Raw genomic sequence first — 24576 nt, forward strand, 5'->3', positions numbered from 1 at the left:
AAATAGTTCTTAAAGTTTGTGTTCTACCTTGGAGTGTGGTGAGAAGTGTCTGGGGTCTTAAAAGCTTAGAACAGGCCATCTAAACTATAGTAACTGGTTTCTCTTCATCTAGAACAAAAAAGAAGGAAATCCAAAAATCAGAGGATTTGAACTACATGACTGATAATCTTCAAGAACCACTGCCTGCCTCCTCTACTTTGAGATCAGAAGAATTAAATGGTGACCTGGAACTGACTCGATGGCACTTAACAACATCAATGCTACCTAACAGTCTGACACAATGAATGGATCCTGACAGAAAGGGAGAAAAGTGTCGGACAGAATTTTAAAGAATTCTTAAATAATCCAGACTTACTGGTTCTATGAAGTTTGGAGGAACCCTAGACACAATGACCCTGAGTTAATCTTCAAATCTGGAATTTAAACTACCTTCTAAAGCCACTTTAAAACTATGCAACAGTTTAGTTCAAAATACAAAGATTGAAATTTATAATACTAAATGCCTACATGAAGCAAAAAGAAAGTTTTCCAATTCAAAGCCTAACTTATGAACTCCAGGAAAATAAATAGAATAACAAACTAAATCTTCCAGAAGAAAGGAAATAACAAATATTGTTGTTGTTAAGTGCTGTGGAGTCAGTTCCGACCCACAGTGACCCTATATAGGGTTTCCAAGGAGCAGCTGGTGAGCTTGAATTGCCAACTTCACAGTTCAAACGTCTTTGCAGTCTAGCGCATTAACCCACAGCGCCACACCAGGATTCCTAACAAAGATTAGAGCAGAAATAAATAAAATTGAAAACTGAAAAACAATAAACCATAAGTTGGTTCTTTGGACAGGTCAATAAAATTGACAAACCTTTAGCTAGACTGACAAGGAACAGAAATGGTGCTGGGAAAATTGGGTTTCCACATGCAGAAAAATTAAATAGGATTCTTGCCTCACGTCATACATAAAAACACATTTAAAATGGACTAAGGACCTAAATGTGCAAACTAAAACTGTAAATTTCCTAGAAAACAAACAGGGCAATATTGCCAGGCCTAATTTTCAACACTGAAATTATCTAACAGAATAACAAAAGCACAGACAGTAAAAGGTAATACATCAGATCTCACAAAAATTAAAAACTTTTATCATCCAAAGACTGTTCCAAAAAAGGTGAAAAGACCAACTAGGAGACTATCTTCCCAAACCATATATTCAACAAGAATCTAATAACCAAGGCATATGTAAAACTTTGAAAATAAGTTAGTCACAAAAGGACAAATATTATATGACCTCGCTTGTATAAAAAGACAAGAAAAGACAAATGTATAGTATTTACCAGGGATGAGAAGAAGAAGAAAATGAGGAGTTAAGGGTAATGGAAAAATCTTATCAAGGGTAGGGCTGAACAGCCCCTTATGTAACTGCTGTCAATAAATTGTACACTTGTAAAACGATGAACAGGCAAAAGTTGTGTGATAGATATATTTGTAACAACAACAAAAGTAGCTGCTGAGGCTGCTTATATATAACCAAACACTTTATGGGATTTGGTTTCTTGTTTGGAGGTTTAGAGTCACAATTTCATGGGCCATCCCAATACAGATCTAAATGTGTTTAGTGCTTCTATTCTACCTCCTAGTACAGTGCTTAGTGTCTAGGGTCTTAAAAACCCACAAGCAGCCATCGAAGGCACAACAATAGATCTCTAGTCACCTGGAGCAAAGAGGAAGGAAAGTCAGCATAGGAAGAGTAAACTGCTTCTTTTTCCACGAGAACAGAAGAACTGGATGGTACCCGGCTGGCTGCCATTACTGAACATTTTTATCAAAGATTGATTCCATAGAATAGGGGTGGGGAACATTGAGCCTGCAGGCTCTATTACTGTTGTTAAGTGCCATGAAGTTGGTTCTGACTCGTAGCGACCCTGATAGGGTTTCCAAGGAGTGGCTGGTGAAATCATTTGGTCTGGCCTTTCCAAGGCAACCGTAGTTCCAGCCATCACATTTTTATTGTTAAGTGCTGTAGAGTCGGTTCCAACCCATAGTGGCCCTGTATGGGGTTTCCAAGGAGCAGGTGGTGGGTTTGAACCACTGACCCTGCAGTTCAAACTGACCTTGTGGTCTAACACATTATCCTACAGTGACACAACAGTGACTTAATTGTTTGACCAAATACAGCAGACGAATTTTTAAGATGATAATTTTGTATGGCCTGTGAATGATGTTACAAATTTTGGCAGAAAAAGGTTCCCCACCCCTGCCATAGAAGAATCCTGACCAGAAGGGGAGAAATGCACATGGATTCTGGAAGGTGAATGAACTCAAACTATTGCCCTAAGATCTTCTCTAAACCTTAAACCAAAAATAGCCCCCTGAAGTCTTCTTAAAAACTGAACAAGTTTAGCTTCTGCATTCCACTTCTTTAAGAATCATCATATATATGGGGTGTACCCTTTGGGTGTTTGATGATGCATGCAGGGGATTGTGATCAATGCAATTAAACAAAGTGTGACAGGATGAATGTAAAGATAATGTTCACCCATGTAAACTAACATATAAGTCACAATAAAAACTTTTTTAAAAAATCACCATATAAGATCAAAGTGGCAACAGCAACTCAAAAGATTAGATAGCCTTAGGGGCAGTAAAAGGAGCTCTGGTAGCGTAGTGGTTACGAATCGGGCTGCGAACCTTAAGGTCAGTGGTTTGAAACTACCAGCCGCTCCGCGGGAGAAAGATGAGGCTTTTTACTCCCGTAAAGATTTACACCCTTGGAAACCCTGTACAGGGTCGCTATGGGTCGGAACCGACTCGATGGCACTTAACAACAACAACAAAGATTTACAGACTCGGAAACCCTGTACAGGGTCACTATGAGTCGGAACCAACTCCACAGCACACAGCCACCACCAGGGACCATAAGTTTATTTTAATGAGAAAGAAACAACTCAGAAAAAAAGAGGGTTTCATAATTCTAAGAATGTAATCAATATCACTAAATTGCACGTATTAAAATTATTGAATCTGTGGATGTTTTGCTTTGTGTATTCTCAACAACAACAAAATAAAATTTAAAGAAAAAAGAGTCAAGACTGTCATTTGGATTACTGCATCCTTTTAAAAATGTATATAAGCCCAAATGGTCAACTGCTATTCTATAGCATAGATGAGATGTTGGGGGGGAGGGGGAGAAGGCTGCCACAGGGAGTTTAAGTTAAAGGCAGTGAAGCAACCAGAATAGAAACAATGAGAAGGTTGACACAATGTGAAGAATCTAGAAAAGGTCACTGGAAGTATGGAATGGGAGGAGGTTTTGCTATATATATTTTTACCAAAAATAATTTTTAAAAAAATCCTTGTCCCAGATGAGAACTTTTCTGTCTCTCTTCAGGTAGATGGCACCTCTGTATTATTACATAGTCTGATGTCAGTGTATCAAACTGGTCAAGAATGTTATAAATTTATATGCTGGGAAATCTCTACAGATACTATGAAGACTCATAGTGACTGTTTCTGAGGAGTGGCTGGTGAATTTGAACTGCCAACCTTGCGGTTCAAACCGACCTTTTGGTCTAGTACATTATCCCACAGCACCAGAAAGGCAAATTCTCAGCCAGAGGAATCAAACCAGAAAGAACTGATGCTTCAGGAACATTTACTAAGTATGACAAGTGTATTTTCATAATTTTTTAGGGATATAGAAGGAGATTTCAAAAAATTTTGTAGAAAAATTCTACATTATCTTTTCATTCCACTTTTCCAAGAATTTTTTCACCCCTCGGGTGAAGCTCAGAGATATTCCATGCCTTCATTCAAGGCTGGTTAACCATGGCCAGGAGAATTCCAAACCAGATTGGTCATTCCAAAGCCCAGGTTCTAGCCCCACCCAGCAGCCTTGCTACCTTCAAACATCAGAAGCCAGAGTGCTGCTGCTGTCCCACTTAGTGACTCGAGGGAGATTTGGGGCAAGCTGAGAGGCAGGAGAGAATGTTCCCAAGAATCCCAAGTGAGACCAAGGCTTAAATAAACCCACATAGAAAAGTCAGAATTAGCCCTTCAGGGACTTGATAATTATTCAACTAGTTCCTTCAGAACAATCTTATAAAGATCACCAATCCACATTACAGAGAAGTAGAGCAAGATTTTAAGAGGTCCAGTGGCTGATACATTCAGGAGTACATGAGGAACAGCAGCTACCTCTAAGTCCCATGATCCTTTTGTGCATATTCTTCTGTTGGGCACATAAATGATTCTACCACCAGGTGATTCCGTAACCCTGAGGAAGTAAGGGCCCCCTCCCGGACCTTGGTTTCTTCAGCTGGAAAACAGGGAACCCCCAAGCTCCTGTCAGCCCTGGCGTTGTAAGGGGCTCAAACAGAAATTCCTTGAGGCAGAGCCTGGGCATGAAGAAACGTGTCGTATGCCCACCAGATGCTACACACCTCACACACACTTGACATGTTGTTTACTCCTCAATAACTCTATAGCAGTGAGGGTGTTGGTTGTATGCAGTCAAGTCAATACCAATTCATAGTGACCCTGTATGGGGTTTTACAGAAATCCTGGTATGGTGCTGTAAGATAAGCATTAGACTGCAAGTTTGGTTTGAACCAAAAACCGGCCACTCCTCAGAAACCCTATACATGGTTGCTATGAGTCAGAATTGACTCGATGGCACTGAACAACAACAATATAGGGTTTCCAAGGCTGCAAATCTTTATGGGAGCAGAAAGCTTCATCTTTCTCCCATAGAGGGTCTGGTGGACTTGAACTGTTAACCTCAGAGTTAGCAGCATAGCAAGTAACCCACTATGCCACCAGGGCTCCTAACAAACCTATAAGACACATCATATTTTATCATCCCCATTTTACAGATGAGGCTGGAAAAGGCCAAATGACTTGCCCAACGTCAATACAAAAGGCTGGTGTCAAGGAAACTCTATACAAAGCCTGGTGTCAAAGAAACTCCATACAGCTCTTCTCCTCAATTATTGGGCAGTTGGGTGGTGGGGCACCTGGCCATCTCCTTCTTCCCAGCAGCACTGCACAGCTATCTAACATGTGACTTCAGGCCTAAGAGAATTCTGCAGCTTCACTCTAGGGATGGGAGGACAGGAGGGACCCCTGCTTCTTGTCCACAGATGAAGAAACAGGCACCCTCACTGTTTTGGAAATGTTCTTTGAATTACACTGTGCTGAACCCTGAGATGGGTAAACACACATGAGCTGATGGTCTAGTGGGGGAGAGCCTGGGCCATAGGAGTTCAGGAGAAGTAAGAGCAGAGATGGAGGAAGTGAGGGGTCCTAGAGCCGCAGGGAGGGTCCGCAGGCCAGACAGGGAGGTCAAGCCCGGCCTGGCCTAGGGCAGCCTCCCTCTCCCAGGAAGCCACCAGTTGTGGTGCAAAGAGCACAGGGTGTCAGGAGATTTGAGTCCCAGACCCAGTGTGGTCACAGGGCAGCAGGTGATGTGACCTTGGACAACTCCTAGACCCTCTCTGCTTCAGTTGCCCCTTGTGTAATTTTTCAGGTAGGGAAACAATGTGCCTGGGTAGCCATGGTCCTTGGGGGTTCCCCATTGTTTCCCTTACCCCATCTCTTCTTCCAGAAGAGACCCTTGCAAGAGAGGGGCTCACCCTCCTAGAACCCCCAGTGAAAGCTACCTCACAGTTCTGGCAAAGGCCTAGGGAGGGGGGGCTTCTTCATCGAGAGCCGCTACTTCTGCCCTCGGCTCCCACTCTCCAGAACCCGAGGCCCGCCCCTCCCACCACCCTCATCTTCCATTCTCCGCTCACAGCCTGGTGGTCTCCTCTAAGACAAAGACCAGGCCCCCTACTTTTCCCGCTTCTCCTATTCTTTGTCCAGATCCCTCCCCAGGCTTAGATCTTGGCCCCTGTCTCTAGCCCCCAGGTTCCTAGCCAAAGAGTGCCTGTCCCTACTCAAGGCCCAAGCCCCTGCTCCTACCCAGCAGGCCCAAAGAGCCCTGGCCCCGCCCCGACCGACTCTTACCGCGCTGCAGCGGTAGTGTCCCTGGCGCGGGCCCTGGAGCTCCGCAGCAGACGCTGCGCCGCCGCAGAGATGCTGTACAACCGCGAAGCCATGTTGGAGCGATGCAGGTTGGAGGAGACCCCGCCCCCGGAGCCGGTAGTGGAGGCGGGCAACAACAAGCTCCGCCCCACCGGAGCTCCTTCGCCCTTTGCAACAACCAGGTGGGCGTTCCCCCTCCCCGCCTCCTGTGCTGTGCCCGCCATGCTTCGCTCCCTGGCTGATGCTGGACGGAAAGTCCTGGTTCTTGACCTCCTATCTTCCGATGCATTGCCATCAACTCGTACTGTGAGCTTTATTGAGCAAGCCCTTTGCCCACTTTGGATCTCAGTGTTCACCTTGGTGAAATGGGCGCATTGAGTAGTACTGTTATTGTTAAAGTGTCGGTGAGTCTGTTCTGACTCTTAGCGACCCTGTATAGGGTTTCCGAGGAGCGACTGTTGGTTTTGAGACGACTACCTTGTGGTCAACAGTCTAGTACTTATCCTACAGCGCCACACCTAGGTAATACTGTTGTTGTTAAGTGCCAAGGAGTCGGTTACGACTGAACCGCCACCTTTCGGTTCAAATCGACCTTGCAGTCCAGTGCTTATGCTACAGCATCACACCAGGTTTCCAGGATGATACTTGTTGTTGTTGTCAGGTGCCATCGAGTCGGAACCGACTCTAGCAACCCCATGCACAGCAGATGATACTAGGAGTTCTTAATCAGGCTTTGGGGAATGATCTGAAAAGGGTGAATAACCACCTCCATACATTCTATTGTGATCATAACGATCCAGTAGGACAGAGTAGAATTCTACACTCCATCGGGTTTACGAGACTAAATCCTTTAGAGAGAAACTGGTGGATTCCCACTACTTAATCACTGCATCACTAGGGCTCCAAGTTGTTGTTAAGTGCCACTGAGTCGATTCCAACTCATAGCCACCCTGTATAGGATTTCCAAGGAGTGGCTGGTGAGTTTGAACCACCAACCTTGTGATTCAAAGGATTAATATGAAATAAACCAAACTCACTGCCAAGGAGTGATTCCTACTCCTAGCAACCCTGTAGGACAGAGTAGAACTGCACCGGAAGGTTGATTTCCAAGGCTGTAAAATCTTCATTGAATAGACAACCTTATCTTTCTTCTGCAGAGTGATGGGTGGGTTTGAACTGCAGACCTGAATGTTAGCAAGCAGCCCAATACTTAATCCAAAATTGTATACAAGCTGTGTGTGCCTGTGTGGTTTTCTAGGAAGGGGTCCACAGGCAGTACTTATCAAATGAGCAAATCCCTTAACACATTAAGAAAGACATTTTCTTTCCCCATTCCCTTTTCTTGTTACAACCCCAAAGTCATCTGACCTGGATCTCTTGGGACCACGTGCCTTTCTACAATGAGAATTGGTTCTATACAGAAGCTACTTCCACAGTATGTTACTTGTACCTTTGGGATGGTGCTATGGTAGGCTCCATGACCAAGATCCACAGAGGGCCGGCAGAGAAACAGCATCATGCCAGCCACTTCAGCTGAGGTTCCAACCATGGGCCCTCCAAATTCGCCAAGCCCTTGTTTGTTGTTGTGCTGTCGAGTTGGTTCCAACTCATAGCGACCCTGTATAGGTTTTCTAAGGAGATAGTGGGCTTGAATTGTCAACCTTGTGATTCACAGTCCAGTGCTGATCCTACAATGTCATACCACCAAGAGAACTCCGAGCCTTGCTGTTGAGTCGATTCCGACCCATATCGACCCTGTATAAGGTTTCCAAGGAGCAGCTGGTGAGCTTGAACCTCCAACCTTGTACTTCAAACAGCTTTGCAGTCTGGCACATTAATCCACAGCACCACACCAGGACTCCAAGTCCTAGAAGGGCTCAAAATGGTGGAGAAGAACCAAGATAGCAGTCTCAAACTGACACCTTAGTAGTGACAGAGAGATCTGGACATAATCACCTTACAGGTGGCAACTGCCAACAAGAAAACAGAACAAATGATACTAGTTTAATAAATTGCCTCATTCATAAAAAGAAAGAAACTATAGATCATAATGATAAATAGAGAAACAGTCAATTATCATAAATAGGTCAAGCCAGTAAAATAAACACAATGAAAATACAATTACTGAAGCTCTGGACTGGGGCTTGCTCTGAGCCAGTAGAGGGGGATAGAGACATGACTGCTTGGACTTACCCATGGGGCTTATCAGGGGGATGAATAGGGAGGGGCCTCCTCCTTCTGGAAGTTAGCATCATTTCCACAAGGTTCCCACTCCACTACCACTCAGGAACAGCCCTGATGGGTAGATGGTGTCATAGGAAATGGTATAACCACTGTTGTCACCAGATGGAAGCTGTTCCTTCCTTTTGTGCCACCCCCGAAATCTGTATCAGCTTGGCTGGGCTATGAGTCTCAGTGGTTTAGCAGTTAAGTGATGATCCCCCATAGTGTAATTTGATGTGATAAACCAATAAAAGGATTAAGGGTTCCACTGTAGGATGAGCACTGGACTACTAACCATAATGTTGGTAGTTCAAACCCACTAGCTACTCCTCAGAAACTCTATTCAGGGACAATTAACAACAAAATCCTTAATCCCATCAAGACCCTGATCTACAGTAGGGAGGATTTCCAGGGTTGTGGCATGTAATACATTTTCTCTCACAAGAGATAAAAGGAGAAATAACCAGAGAAGTAGGGGCCTATTACCACCAAGAAAGAAGAGCCAGAACTTCTGACAAGATAATGAACTAAGCAGACACACTATATGAACCATCTACAACAAAGATGTTGTTGTTAAGTGCGGTCGAGTTGGTTCTAACTCATAGTGACCCTGTATAGGGTTTCTGAGGAATGACTGGTGAGTTTGAACCACCAACTTTGTGGTTCAAACTGACCTTGTGGTCTAGTGCTTAACCTACAATGCCACAATAGGACTTCACAACAAAGTTCTAAGAGACCAAATGAAATAGACGTGGATAAAAATGCAGGAACCCTGAATTTCAGAGGAAAGATTAAAGAAGTAGATTGAGAACTTGCTGGGAGAATCTGAGCAGGGATAGCCAGAGAGGGAGACTGACTGGTGAATGGCTGGCCATATGCTGAACAACCATCTTGAACTTTTGTGAGCAACTTTGGTGACAGAAGATAGCCTGGCAGAGCAAATTCACACGGATGACGGGAAAGGTGTAATTTCTTCATTTCCCACACACTCCCCTGATGATCAGAAGTATTGCCAGTTTCCACACTCATCCACCTCCAGCTCAAACTCTGTTCTCCAAGAGCTCAGAGCCATATGATTGAGAGCTAAGCCAGTGTGAGGTGGGCCGGCTGCACTGCTTTGGTGCCTAGATTCAGGCAGGCTCAGCTCCAGACCTAGAGAGCCTGCAGAGCTACCAGACCAGAATTTAACCAGTCACCTTGCCTCCAGCTACTCTGTGGTCCTAACAGACACTGAAATCAAAGATCCCCATGAACTTCTAGATTGAGTGCCCTAAACATACGTAACAGCAGGAACTCCATCTAGGGCCAGGAATTCTGCTGTCCTCACATTGCTCTCATGCTCACTTCATGAGTTCTTGGTTTGCAGGAGCCCCCCTCAGAGTTTTCTCCCCTCCATGTCCAACACTTGTAATGCTTTTTTTTTTTTTTTTTGCTTTGTTTTTTCCTTTTGTTTGTTTAATCCTTTCTTCTCCTTTTCTTATCTTTCTATGCCCTTGAGTGTTATCCTTCCTACCTCCTGTTTTTGTGTTTTCTTGTTTTTCAATTCCCCTCTTGTTTTTTTAACCCTTTTGATCTTTCTTTACTACACTCTTTCTCTTTTCATTTTTTTTCTCTGTGGTTTTTCTGGGGGTTTTTTTTGTTGTTGTTCCTTCTTCCTTTTATTTTCTCATCTATTTTTCTCTTCTTCAGTTCAATTTTCCTATCTCTCCTTTTTCTTTCTACTTATTAGATATATTTTTCTGTCTGCTGCATATTTTTTAATTGCTTTTTTCACCTTTACTACAATAGACACAGCTTAAACATAAAGACAGAAATAGACTAAAAATCAAAGGATGGAAAAAATATTCAAACTAATGGCAATAAAAAATGAGCTGGAGTGGCCTGTTTAATCTTGATAAAATAGACTTTTAGGCAAAAGCCAGCATAAGAGACAAAGAAGGACATTATATCGTGATTAAGGGGTCAATGGAACAAGAGAACATAATCATAATAAACATCTATGCCCCCAATGAAAGAGCCTCAAAAACATAAATCAAACTCTAATAGAACTGAAGAAAGAAATAGACAACTCTACAATAATAGGAGATTCTAATATACCACTTTTGAAGGACAGAACAACTAGAAATCAACTCAACAATGACACAGAACTGAACAATACAGAGCACTCAACCCAACAACAGCACATGTTCCAGTGCACATAAGATATTCTTCAGAATAGACTATGTATTAGACCCAAAAAGTAATCCTTAATAATGTTTTAAAACATTAAAACTACAAAGCATGTTCTCAGATCACAATATTATAAAAATAGAAATCAACAAGAGGAAGATCAAGGGGAAAAAAATAATCAAATACATGGAAATTAAACAACACCCTGCTTAAAAGCTATTGGGAAATAGATCAAATTAAAAAATGATATTAAAAATTTCCTTGACTCAAATAAGAATGAAAACACAACTTTTAAAATTTTGGGACACAATAAAAACAGTCCTCAGTGGGTAACTTATAGCAATAAACGTTCCCATCCAAAAAGAAGTAACCAAAATCAGCACCTTAACCCAACATCTCCAACAATTAGAAAAAGGACAACAAAGTAAGCTACTGACCTCAGACAAAAAGGCATAATAAACATTATAGCAGAAATAAATCAAATAGTAAACATAAAAACAGAAAGATTCAACAAGACAAGATGTTGGTTCTTTGAAAGAATTAATAACATCAACAAAAATTGGCAAATCTAACAAAAGAAGTTGTTGTTGTTGTTGTTAAGTGCCGTCGAGTCGGTTCCGACCCATAGCGACCCTGTACAGGGTTTCCGATGGTGTAAATCCTTACGGGAGTAGAAAGCCTCATCTTTCTCCCGCGGAGCGGCTGGTAGTTTCGAACCGCTGACCTTAAGGTTCGCAGCCCGATTCGTAACCACTATGCTACCAGAGCTCCTTAGAGAAGGAGAAAATACAAATAACATGAGTAAGAAATTATATGGCTGACATCACAACAGAACCAATGGAAATAAAATGGACAATAACAAAAACAAAATACTATGAAGACTTATACTCCAACAAATTTGAAAATCTAGAAGAAATGGACACATTTCTACCTAAACTAAAACAGTCTAAAGTAGAAAACTTGAACAGGCCTATAACAAGAGATGAAGTTGATCAAGTCATTATAAAACTCCTAACTAGGAGCAAGATGGCAGAGTAGGCTGAAAGGCTGTGAGGATCTTCTGAGCAAGGATATGGAAAACCAGATAAGACAGATACAGAGGATGATCCTGGAACTTTGAGTTTCAGATAAAGGGATAAATAAGTGATCAAGTGCTTACTGGGAGAAAGAGTTAAGTATATGTGGCAAGAAAGGAGGAGACTTCTGATTTGTGGTGGTCAATAGGATTTGCCTCAGCCATCTTGAGTGTGTGTGAGTGCTTTAAGAGACAAGAAAACAAATTTGCATTGCAGAAACCTACTTGTGATGTGCAGATACAAAGGTATGATTTTTTTTTGTTTTGTTTTCCACGCTGGTTCCTCACACTCCTTTGGTGAACAGAGGTGAGGCTGGCCTCCACCAGTGTACACCCCCAGGGAAGGTCTTGCTTTCCAGGAAGGCAGAACTACGTGGACCCTGAGTTGGTGGGCACCATTGAGGAGGCAGGAGCCAGACACAATAGTCCTTCTTGGAAGGCCCTGCTCCAAATCTGAAAGCTAGCTCTAGCCAGCCCTGGGCTAGCTCTCTCAGAAGGAGAAGCGGCTAAACAGATGTGTGGGGTAGGGAAGGGGCAGGGAGAAGAAGAAGAGAAAAAGTCTGGTTATATATGCAGTTCATAGAGGGACAGCAGGACCATCTTGGACTTTCTGAGGTGACTGTGAAGGCAAGAGGCCTATAGATGGCACAGAGGCATTCTGCTTATTGGTGGAGAGAAAAGCAGTAGCTAATTTTCATTTTTCTTCCTTCTTCACAACTTTTTTCTTTCTCTGCTGATGTTTGCTGGTTTTTTTTGTTTGTTTTCCTTCTGTCTTGTGAGAGTGTTTTCTCTTCTTGACTCACCTAACAGGACACAAGCTACTGTGGTCCTACAGTACAACCACAGCTGTACCCTCTACAACCTACCAATTTGGCTTGTTGTTATTGTTGTTAGGTGTCATCAAGTCAGTACCAACTCATAGCAACCCTATGCACTAAAGAACGAAACACTGCCCGTTCCTGGGCCAACCTGAAAATTGTTGCCACCCTTGAGCCCATTGATGCTGCCATATTACCAATCCATCTTGCTGGGGGGTCTTCCTCTTTTTCTCTGATCCTCCACCTTACCAAACATGATATCCTTCTCCAGCAACTGGTCCCTCCTGACAATATGTCCGAAGTATGAGAGACCAAGTTTGGCCATCTTGGCCTCCAAGAAGCACTCTGGCTGCACTTCTTCTAACACAGATCTGTTGGTTCTTTTGGCAGTCCAGGCACTTTCAATATTCTCCTCTAACACCACAACTCAAAATCATTAATTCTTCTACAGTCTTCCTTATTCACTGTCCAGCTTTTGCATGCATATGAGGTTGTAGAAAATACCATGGCTTGGGTCAGGCACACCTTAGTCTTCAAGCTGACATCTTTGTTCTTCAACACTTTAAAAAGGTCTTGTGCATCAGATTTACCCAATGCAATACGTCATTTGATTTCTTGAATGCTGCCTCCATGAGTGTTGATAGTTGATCCAAGAAGAATGAAGTCTTTGACAGCTTCAATCTTTTCACTGTTGATAAGAATGCTGTTTATTGGTCCAGTGGTGAGCTGAAATGGACTGGTATTGGCCATTTTGAATCTGACAACCACATGGTTTACTATGCTGGGAATGACAAATTGAAGAGGAATGGTGTTGCATTCATTGTCAAAAAGAACATATCCAGATCAGTCATGAGGTACAACGCTGTCTGAGATAGGATAATATCCCTGTGCCTACAGGGAAGCCCAGTTAATACCACTATGATTCAAATTTACACACCAATTACTAAAGCCAGTGAGGATGAAATAGAAAAATTCTGAAATTGATCAAATATGCAATCAAGGTGTTATTGATCATTACTGGTGATTGGAATGCAAAGGTTGGGAGCAGAGAGGAAAGATTAGTAGTTGGAAAATATGGCCTTGGTGATAGAAATGATGCTGGAGAATGCATGATAGAAATCTGCAAAACCAATGATTTGTTCATTTCAAATACCTTCTTTAGACAGCATAAGAGACGACTATACACATGGACCTCACCAGAAGGAATACACAGAAATCAAATTGACTACATCTTCGGAAAGAGATGATGGAAAAGCTCCATATCATCAGTGAAAACAAGGCTAGAGGCAGACTGTGGAAAAGTCCATTTCAGCTCACTAATGCTGAAGAAATGTTAGCCATTGTTATTGTTAAATGCCGTCGAGTGGGTTCCGACCAATAGCGACCCTGTACAAGGTTTCCGAGGCTGTAAATCTTTACAGGAGCAGAAAGCCTCATCTTTCTCCCCCGGAGTGGCTGGTAGTTTCAAACTCCTGAACTTAAGGTTCGCAGCCCAATTCGTAACCACTACACTATTAGCCATTGTTGTTGTTTGTTGTTAAGTGCCATTGAGTTGATTCCAACCCACAGCGACCCTGTATAGGGTTTCCAAGGAGAAGCTGATGAGCTTGACCCACCAACCTTGCAGTTCAAATGACTTTGCAGTCTGACACATTAGCCCCCAGCGCCACACCAGGACTCCACATTAGCCTTTTGTTGTTGTTGTTGTTAAGTACCGTGGAATCGGTTCTGACTCATAGTGACCCTGCACAGGGTTTCCAAGGCTGTAAATCTCTACGGGAGCAGAAAGCCTCATCTTTCTCCCGCAGAACAGCTGGTAGTTTCAAACTGCCGACCTTGAGGTTAGCAGCTCGATTTGTAACCACTACGCTACCAGAGCAAATCAAAATAATGAGATATTATCTCAGGCCAGCATTAACAGCAAAGTTCAAAGGAACTGAAAACAACAAATGCTGGCAAGGATGTGGAGAGACTGGGACGCTCCTACATTGCTGAATGGACTGTAAAATGGTTCAACCACTCAGACACTTCCTCAGAAAGTTAGAAATAGAAATATTTTATGACCCAGTAATCCCTCTGGTTGGTATATATCCACAAGAAATATGAGCCAGGAAACAAGTAGATATGTGCTCATCAATGTTCCTTGCAGCACTATTTGTGATAGCAAAAAGATGGAGACAGCTTAAGTGCCCAAAAATGGAAGAATGGATAAACAAAGTTTGGTACATACACATAATGAAATAGTACGCAAGGTTGAAGAATAACAATGGATCTTTGAAACACCTCATAACTTGGATGAATCTGGAGGACATTGAGCTGAGTGAAATTAGTCAATCACAAAAGGACAAATATTGTATGAAACCATTATTGTAAAAGCTTAAAAAAAGCATTCCTTTTGTGAACAGGACCAGACAAGTGTGCCCTTTATCACCATTCCAATTCAATATTGTGCTGGAAGTTTTAGCCAGAGCTATAAGGCAAGAAAGGGAAATTAAAGGCATCCACATTAGTAAAGAAGAGAAAAATCTCTATTTGCAGATGATATAATCCGATACTTGGAATCCTTGTGACTCTGTTGAATAAGTACTGGACTGCTAATCACAAGGTTGGCGCTTCAAAACCACCAGCTAGCTGCTCCTTGGAAACCCTACACAGGGTCACTATGAATCAGGACTTACTAGACTAGATGGCATTTAATAATTCTATAGTTAGAAAATACCTAGGACTTGGCAAGAAAATTATTGAAACTCATCAATAGACTCAGGAAAGTGGCGGGGTACAAGATTAACATACAAAATTTAGTTGGATTCCTTTACACTAATAAAGAAAGCTGTGAAATGAGAATCAGGAGAACAATACAATTTACAGTAGCCACCCAAAAGATGAAATACTTGTGAATAAATATAACAAGAGAAATAGGAGACTAATATAAAGAAAACTACAAAGTACTACTACAAGAAACCAAAAAGGCCTTCAGAGATTGCAGAATACATACTGCTTATGAATTGGAAGACTTAATATTGTGAAAATGTCAACACTACCAAAGTAATTGATAGATATAATGCTATCCCAATCTAGATTCCAACATCTTTCTTTAAAGAGATGGAAAAATGAACCACTAACTTTATATGGAAAGGAAAGACCCAAATAAGCAAAGCAGTGTTTAAAAAAGAACAACAAAATAGAAGGCCTCTCACTTCCCATTCTCAAACCTAATACACAGGCGCAGTAGTCAAAACAAACTGGTACTGGTACAACAAAAGGCACATAGATCAATGTAACAGAATTTAGAACCCGGGTCAGTTGATCTTCAACAAAAGGCCCAAATGCATTAAATGGAGAAGAGACTGTCTCTTCAACAAATGATGCTGGCAAAATTGGAAATCCATTTGCAGAAAAATGAAAGAAGACCTGTATTTCACATCATATACAAAATTGAACTCAACAGGGATTAAAGACCTAAATAAAAAGCCTAGAACTATAAAGATCACCAGTGAAAAAATAGAGACTAACTTACAGAGTCTGATACACGTCATAAATACACTATCAAATGTACCTGAAAACACACAAACAGAAGACAAAATAGATGACTTGTTACTGTTGTTAAGTGCCGTGGAGTCATTTCCAACTCATAGCGACCTTATGCACAACAAATGAAACACTGCCCAGTCCTGCACCAGCTTCACAATTCTTGTTAAACTTGAGCCCATTGCGGTTGCCACTGTGCCAATCCATCTCAATGGGGGTCTTTCTTTGCTTTGCTGATCTTCTAATTTACCTAGCATAATATCCTTCTTCATGGATCGGTCTCTCTTGACAATATGTCCAAAATAAGAGCGATTAAGTCTCACCATCCTGGTTTCTAAGGAGCATTCTGCTTGTACTTCTTTCAACATAGATTTGTTTGTTCTTCTCACAGTCTATGGTACTTTTAATATTCTTCTCCAACACCACAGCCTTTGCTATGGGTTGCACCTCAATATATTAAAAAAAGACAAAAATTATCACCACTGGATCAATAAATAAGATCATGATAAGTGGAGAAAAGATTGAAGTTGTCAAACACTTTGTTTTGCTTGGGTCCATCATCAACACTCTTGGAAGCAACAGTAGAGAAATCAAAAAACATATGGCATTAGGCAAATCTGCTGTGCAAGACCTCTTTAAACCAGAATGCTCCTTAGAAACTAAGATGACTGGACTTTGTCTATTATACTTTGAACATATTATCAGGAGGCACCAGTCCCTGGAGAAGGGTATAAAGAGCATCAAAGAAAAAGAGGAAGATCCCCATCTAGATGGATTGGCCCAATGGCAGGAGCAATGGGTTCCTTATTCAGTACTATTGGCTCTTGATCATATGCTACCTTTTGAAATGATTGAACATCTACCATTTCTTTTTGGTACAGTGACTCTGCGTATTCCGTCCATCTTTTTTTGATCATTTTCAAACCTTCAACATTGCAAATTGAGCCTTGAATTTTTTCCACCTCTATTTCAGCTTGAGAAACACAGAGTCTGAGCTTACCTTTTGGTTTTGTAACTCCAGGTCTTTGCACATTTCATTATAATACTTGACTTTGTCCTATTGAGCTGCGCTTTGAAATATTCTGCTCAGCTCTTTCACTTCCTCATTTCTTTCATGTACTTTAGCATCTCCATGCTGGAAAGCAAATTTCAGAGTCTCTTTTGACATCCATTTTGGTCTTTTCCTTCTTCTTCTTCTTCTTTTTTGTAATTATTCATTGTGAATTGAGTGATAGTTCACATGGGAGAACATCAGTTTTACACTCATCCTATTGTATTTTTTTGTTTCATCACAATGATTACAATCCCCTCCACACATCATCATTCAACAGTATTTGATTCTATTTTCCGTCTGGGTTTTGTTTTTTGTTGGTTTTTTGGATGTATACCAAAACACTCAGGAATATACAATCATTCAAACAACCAAAGGGCACATCCTGCAAGCCTGCCCTCCAGCTGTCAGCACACAGCCCCTCTCCCTCCATGAGTCTAGAGTCCTCAGCTGCTCCATCTCTCCATATCATCATCTCTGCCTCCATCTTTGGTATCTCCACTTCTGTGGATAGGGTCCCACACTCTGCTCCGATGCTTAACACATTGCATCACCAGGGCTCCTCAAATATGGCAAGAGGGTCAAATGAGGTGGATCCAAATACTCCCACCCCTGAGTCCATCCTATATGAGTGACAGTGTTGCAACTCACTTGAAGGGCAACCACTAAACCCCAATCCACCTAGGGTAACCAACTTGTCCCAATTTACCCAGGACTTTCCCAGTTTTAGCACTGAAAGTACCACAACCCAAGAATCCCTCAAACCAAGATGGTTGGCCCTCCTAACTATGACTCTATCCCTCACCCAATGCTAGAAACTTCTTTGCTTAATCAAATTCATTTATCCTGCTTGAAGGAGAACGTTGTGTGGGGGAAGGGAAACTCTCTTTGTAACACTCAGTGGCATGCAAGATAGGCAGTCTGTTAATTGTCAGACTGGTAGTTTCGAACTGCTGACCTTGAAGTTAGCAGCCTAACTCGTAAACACTAGCTCCTTCTTGTTAAGTTTAGCAAACTGTATATTGAACCAAAAATTCCACGAAAAAGGAATTGGACCAGTTACAAGTGTTCAACATGCAAAGGAAGAGTCTCATTAGTTACCTAGTGTTGTTGTCAGGTGCCTTCAAGTCAGTTCCAACTCTTAGTGAAGAGAATGAAACACTGCCTGGTCCTATGCTATCCTTGCAATTGTTGAGTTCATTGCTGCTGCCACTGTGCCAATCCCTCTAGTTTCCTCTTTTTCACTGACCTTTCACTTTACCAAGCATGATGTCCTTCTCCAGGGATTGATCCCTCCTGATAATATAACTAAAGTTTGAGGGACGAAGTCTCGCCATCCTTGCTTCTAAGAAACTGCGACTGTACTTCTTCCAACACAGATTTACTTGTTAGTCTGTTAGTCCATGGTCCTTTTAGTATTCTTCTCCAAACCCTAACTCAAATGTATCAGTTCTACAATCTTCCTTACTCCACAGTTACCTATTACTGTGGAATTCTTGTTGTTGTTAAGTGCCATCGAGTCGGTTCCGATCCATACGAGTTTCCAAGGAGCAACTGGTAAGCTTGAGCCATCGACCTTGCATTTCAAACAGCTTTGCAGTCTGGTGCACTAGCCCGCAGCACCAAACCAGGACTTCTTTGGAATTAAGTACTTGCAAATGTATCATCTTAAAGCAATAAACATTTATCTCTCGCACAGTTTCTGTGGGTCAGGAACTCAGGAGTTTGTAGTTAGCTGGATGGTTCTACTCTGTACTTCTATGAGGTTTCAGTTAAGATCACTATCTTATGAATTGAATTGTGCCCTTCAAACATACATGTTGTAAATTCTAAATGAGTCTGAATCCACTCCGTGGCACACAACAACAAGCCTGTGGATGCAACCTCATTTGGGAATGGGGTTTTCTTTGTTATGGTAATGAAGGCATCTCAGTAAGGGTGTGCTTTAAGCCAATCACTTTTGAGATATATAAAGAGCAGTTTAGGCACAGAAGCAAGGAAGTACAAATGGGGAAGATGTCTTCAGAAGATCACTGACCGACCAAGGAACAGAAGCTAAAAGGAGACAAGGACCTATCCCCAGAGCCAATAGAGACAGTCTTCCCCTAGACCTAGTGTCCTGAATTCAGATGTCTAACTTCCAAAAACTGTTAGAAAATAAATGTGTGCTCACTAAAGCCACCCACTTTGGCATTTCTATTATAGCAGCACCAGGAAACTAAGACAGCCAGCTTGGGTGTTGGCCATTTGAAAATGTCACTGAGTCTGTAGGATTTGCTTCCAAGATGGCACAGTCATATGCCTGGCAAGTTTATGCTGGTTGTTGGCAAGAGGTCTCAATTCCTTGTCGTATAGCTCCTCTAGAGACCTGCTTGAGTGTCCATACAACAGGGCAGTTGACTTCCCACCAGAACAAGTGACTCGAGAGTGAGGCAGGATCTTCAGTGACCTGGTCTTAGAAGTCACACTCTAGCATGTCCACAATAAGCTATTGCCCTTGGTGAAACAGAGAGATCCACCATGGAAACAGCAGAAGAAGAGAGACTGGAATCAGCAATGGAGACAAGCATGATGTCTATACAAGAAAATATCCATATGTTGTCTGAAGAAAAACAGAGGATAATGCTGTTAGAATAAACATTGCAATTGAAAGAAGAATAAGTGGTTAAATCAAAGCTTTATGTTTAGAGTGTCTTCAAGACATTCTAAAAAATAATAGCTGTTTGAGATTTTTTCAGATCATCCTAGATGAATGCCATGACAATTATGTATTATTCACTGTTAGTCCCACCTTATACTTTCTGCATTCAGAATCTCTGCCTGGCCTGGATCTCAAACCAAGTAAAGGTGCTTCAGGTAGATATAGAAGACCCTGGATATTTAGGAAAGTAATGGAAAAGGAATACTGTCAAGTCAAGAAGGCACAAAACTGATTTAAAGTTCCATTGGGGACAAAGTTTTATAAAGTAAAAGCAGTGTCCTGGAATAAGAAAGTATAATTTACAGAAGGAATTAACAACATTCTTTGGTATTTTTCTGATCTATCGTACAGTGCTCATTCACCACTCCAAAACCAGAAGGCCATCTTTTTATACAAAGTCAGCTTGACAATACTCTTTATTGATGTACAACATTGAATTTTTAACTGACAATGCTTTAAGAACAATAAATTCATCAAAATTCTCACCTGAATTAATATGGTTTTGTTTTTGTTTATTTTTTTTAACCCAGCTAAACCTAGAAATGTGGGCCAGACTAGTTCATTTTCTCAAAGGGAGTACCCTGTGCCTTGTGGCTTATAATTAGCCATATTAATTGCCTGTTAAATATACATTAGCTTGAATGTAGATATTAAATGTTGGTTATTATTACCAGCATTTGTCCTTTTGTGAAACCAGTATCACACACTTGTACTTTTTAACACATTCTTTATAAAATTTATAAATTCTTCAAAACTATTTAAGGAGGAACATTATTGCATGCAGATAATCATACTTTTGAGTTTGCCTCTGTAGACTACTAAAGCAAATTGTCTCTCTCTTTTTTTTTTAAAGTGCCTTTTGATGTTTCACGAGAGAAAGGAGCTCTGTAATTTGACAGACTGATTTTTAAGATCAAGCATAAATTATATGCAATCTTTAAAGCACTTTTAGTGATTGGTGATCTGGGTTATAAGGGAAACGTCTGTGCCATTGACACTTTCAAATGAAGCACTCAATCTTTCCCGTCTTCTTTATTACTGTTTAGAATAATCATATTGATGAAATGGTAATTCATGGTTAAGTTTCAAAAAAAAGAAAGAAAATATGCTCAGTGTACATTAACCATATAGAGGTCATTTAAATAACAAAATATTGTATTGTAAAAAGACATGTAGAATTTTAAAACAATAAAGATTTGAACCTGTAAATGTGTGTACATTTTAAAGAAGGATACATTTTCGATACATTTGAGTGGCTATTGAGAAGTGAAAAAATTGTTCTGTATCATATCAAAGAGAAACATGTTTATTACAAAAATGTTCTTTAACTACTATATATCAGGGTAAAACAGTGATAATTTTAGTAGAATTATGTTAACTAGATCTGTAGAGAAGAAGCCATGTAAAAGGCATTTTAAATGAGTCGTTGAGTGGGCTAAGACTTATTTCAAATTTGTTGCTAGAAAACAATAAAATGACTCTTTTTTGAGAAAATATTTAATTTCTTCACAAAAATAAGTTAAATATTTTAAAAATATATGTATATCTAGTAGTACATAAAATGGAATAAATACAATAGTGTATAGAAAACTGAATTTGACAGCATATTTATGAATAAATGAAAAATGGATTTCATGTTTCTATTTAATCCTTCCATGGTGACATCTTTATGCAAAGGTTCCAAAAGCAATAAATTAAATTCAGAGTGGTTTTGTTAAGCAGGTTTGGTTGGGTTTAAATGAATCTGCCAGAATGCCATTTTGACGTAGTTGCTGGCCCTAAAAATGTAATGTGTGGTCCTTGTGCTGTGAAATTGTAGTATGCTAACATGGGACATCAAATTCGTCATCTCATTAGTGTTGCTCATTGTTGTTGGATTTTATAGTGTATAGTTTTTCTTATAATTTGTTTTATAACAGCCCCATCACTTTTCATGTATACCTTTATAAAATAAAAAGTGAAAAAATTGCTGTAGTTACAAAAAGAAAAGAAAAATGAAACATGGAAGTCTAAACTCAACAGTTGAATTCTTTGGGTGGTTAGAGGCAATATCCTGAGTGTTGGAGTCAGAATGCCTGAGTTTCAGTTTCAGATCTAACTTTTAACTTTGGGCAAGTTTCATGAACTCTGACCCTCACTTCTCATGTATAAAATGGTATAATAATGGGATCTACCTCAGGGTTATTTTGAAAATTAGATGAGATTATGCATTTAAAGGCCTTTGGATATTGTCAAAATGTTAATATTGTTAGCAAACAAAATATTGCTGATGAATAAAACCAAAACCTTTTAAAGCCAAAATAATAATAATAAGCTATTCAGTGTGGGAAGGAACTACGCAAAGGTGTAAATAAATACCAACATGGATTTGCATGTATGGGGATGATCTTAGTTACTACAATTACATTTTGCAGCATTGTGTTAGCTGTCACTGAGTCAATTTGATGCCTGACTCATGGCAACTCCATGTATAACAAAGTAGAATTGTTACATAGGGTGTTCTTGGCTGTAACCTTTATAAAAGGATATAGTGGTTAAGCACTCTCACCAGCCACTTTATAGGAGAAAGGTAGCAGTCTGCTTCAAAAATATTATAGCAAACCCTATAAGGCTGTTCTACTCTGCTTCACTTGATTGCTATAAGTTGGAATTAACTTGATAGATATGGGAAATCCTTATGGAAGCAGTTTGCCAAGGCTTTCTTCTGGATGGATTTTAAAAACCAACTTTTAGACTTGTAGTCATTCACAAACCACTTGCACTACCCAGTTTCCAACATAATTATTGGGTTGAACTCAACTCTTAATGCTGTCTTCTAAAACCAGGCCTCTCTAGTCTGTTGCCTTCTGTTCTAGGGTCCCTTCCTATCTAGTGTGGCGTCTGGGACATCTGGTTCCCCTGAGCCAATCTCCTGTCCATATCTTTCCTTTCCGCAGGGAGTTGATCCGTCCTCTTCTCCCTCCTTTCTTTCTCAAAGCAGCCCTCACAGATCCACCTTCATAACTCTTTGTCAAGGCCTGCTGCCAGTCAGCAGAACGAAACTTGAGAGGAGCTAGGGACAAAGACAGATAGGCAGAACTGGGTGGAGAATAGCAGGCAGGTTCATAAATGTAAAATATGGACAAACCTACCATCATTTATTCCTTGGGACAAATAGGTCACCACTGGATGGGCTGCAGGAGAGCCAAGAGACAAATTACTTAGCTGTGGCATTGGCACTTGCTCTTTATTGATGAGTTTTATGCTTAGGCCCAACTGTTCTCCGAGAATTGCATCCCCCAGCTCCCATGGGACTCCAAACTGGAGTGAAAGGGACAGGCAGCATTTATGTTTCGGTTGGGGCAAGAACCACACTGACAAGGTACCTGGCCCTTCTATATAGTAGAGCATATGCAAATGTGAATTACATTTTTCATAGTGTCACATAAAAACATTAACAAAGTGTCACTCTATGTATTAATTGGAAATAAGACAAATACCAGGGGGAAATGTTTTAATCAAGTAAGTACTATTTGAAGAATTTCAAAACTGCCCCCATGGAATGAATTATAAACTGTGTTTCTTTATAGCACCACAAAGCGGCACCACTTTAGCCAGGAAGCAAATAGCCTACATTCTGTGTCAGTATCCAAAGAAACTCTCTGTTGTTGGTGGGGTTTGGACTCCAATTTTTTGTGACTATGGAGCCCTGATGTGGTGCCTTAGAATAAGTACTCAACCTCAAGGCTGATTTGAACTGCAAGGTTGGTGGTTCAAACTCACCAGCTGCTCCTAGGAAACTCTATACAGAGTCGCCATGATTCGGAACTGATTCGACGACACTTAACAAAAACCACAAATTAAGCTGTTAGTTTGCCATTAGCTTTATTATTGTCATACTGTTGTGGCTTGTGAGTTGCTGTGATTCTGGAAACTATGCCACTGGTATTTTAAATACCAGCAGGATCGCCCATGGTGGGCAGGTTTCAGATGAGCTTCTAAACGAAGACAGCTTAGGAAGAAGGATAGACAAACTACTTCTGAATAGTCACTGAAAACCTTATGAATAGCAGAGAAACACTGTCAGATATAGTGCTGGAAAATAAGCCCCTCAGGTTGGAATTCACTCAAAATGCGACTGGGGAAGAACTGCCGTCTCAAAGGAGAGTTGACTGTGAGAAAAGCCCTTGGGACCTTCATTTGCTAATGGGGCACAGCTCAAAATGAAGAGAAACAGCTGGAAACATCCATTAATAATCAGAACATGGAATGTATGAAGTGTGAATCTAGGAAAATTGAAAATTGTCAAAAATGAAATGGAACACATAAACTTGGATATCTTAGGCATTAGTGAGCTGACATGGCCTTTTTGAATCTGACAAACACGTGGTTTACTATGCCGGGAATAACAAACTGAAGAGGAACTGTGTTGCATTCATTGTCAAAAAGAACATATTCAGATCAGTCATGAGGTACAACGCTTTCTGTGATAGGACAATACCCATGCACCTACAGGGAAGACCAGTTAATACCACTAGTATTCAAATTTATGCACCAACCACTAAAACCAGTGAGGATGAAATACAAGAATTCTACCAACTTTTTCAATCTGAAATTTATCAAATGTGCAATCAAGATAGATTGATAATCACTGGCGATTGGAATGCAAAGGTTGGAAACAAAGAGGAAGGATCAGTAGTTGGAAAATATGGCCTAGGTGATAGATATGATACTGGAGATAGCATGATAGAATTCTGCAAAACCAATGATTTGTTCATTTCAAATACCTTTTTTAAACAGTGTAAGAGACGACTATACACGTGGGCCTCAAGATGGAATACACAAGTGACATAGCCACAGAGGACTAGAGTGGAGAGTGAAATGTCCAGCTGATAAGAACAGAGGGCATATGCACAAGAACACCCACACTTGCAGATAATACCCACTTATCCTGCCTTCAATGACTGGATGATCAGAGCTCAACCAGAAGAAGAAAGAAGAGGAAAAAAAGAATAAT

General features: G+C 40.8%; 1 protein-coding gene and 1 pseudogene across 1 annotated transcript in view; one reads left to right on the plus strand and one right to left on the minus strand.

Annotated features, from left to right (window-relative positions):
• The window catches only part of NIPSNAP1 (nipsnap homolog 1 (C. elegans)), a 20991-nt gene extending 14884 nt beyond the window's left edge, over positions 1-6107 (minus strand). The window contains exon 1 of the mRNA XM_006869218.1: positions 5998-6107. Coding sequence (XP_006869280.1) covers positions 5998-6089 — 92 coding nt within the window. The 5' untranslated portion in view covers positions 6090-6107. The remainder of the gene's footprint in view (positions 1-5997) is intronic.
• Positions 6088-19878, plus strand: LOC102830252 (annotated as a pseudogene).
• The last annotated feature ends 4698 nt before the right edge of the window (positions 19879-24576 follow it).

This window comes from Chrysochloris asiatica, unplaced genomic scaffold (assembly GCF_000296735.1).
Source record: "Chrysochloris asiatica unplaced genomic scaffold, ChrAsi1.0 scaffold00128, whole genome shotgun sequence".
Classification (NCBI taxonomy): domain Eukaryota; kingdom Metazoa; phylum Chordata; class Mammalia; order Afrosoricida; family Chrysochloridae; genus Chrysochloris; species Chrysochloris asiatica.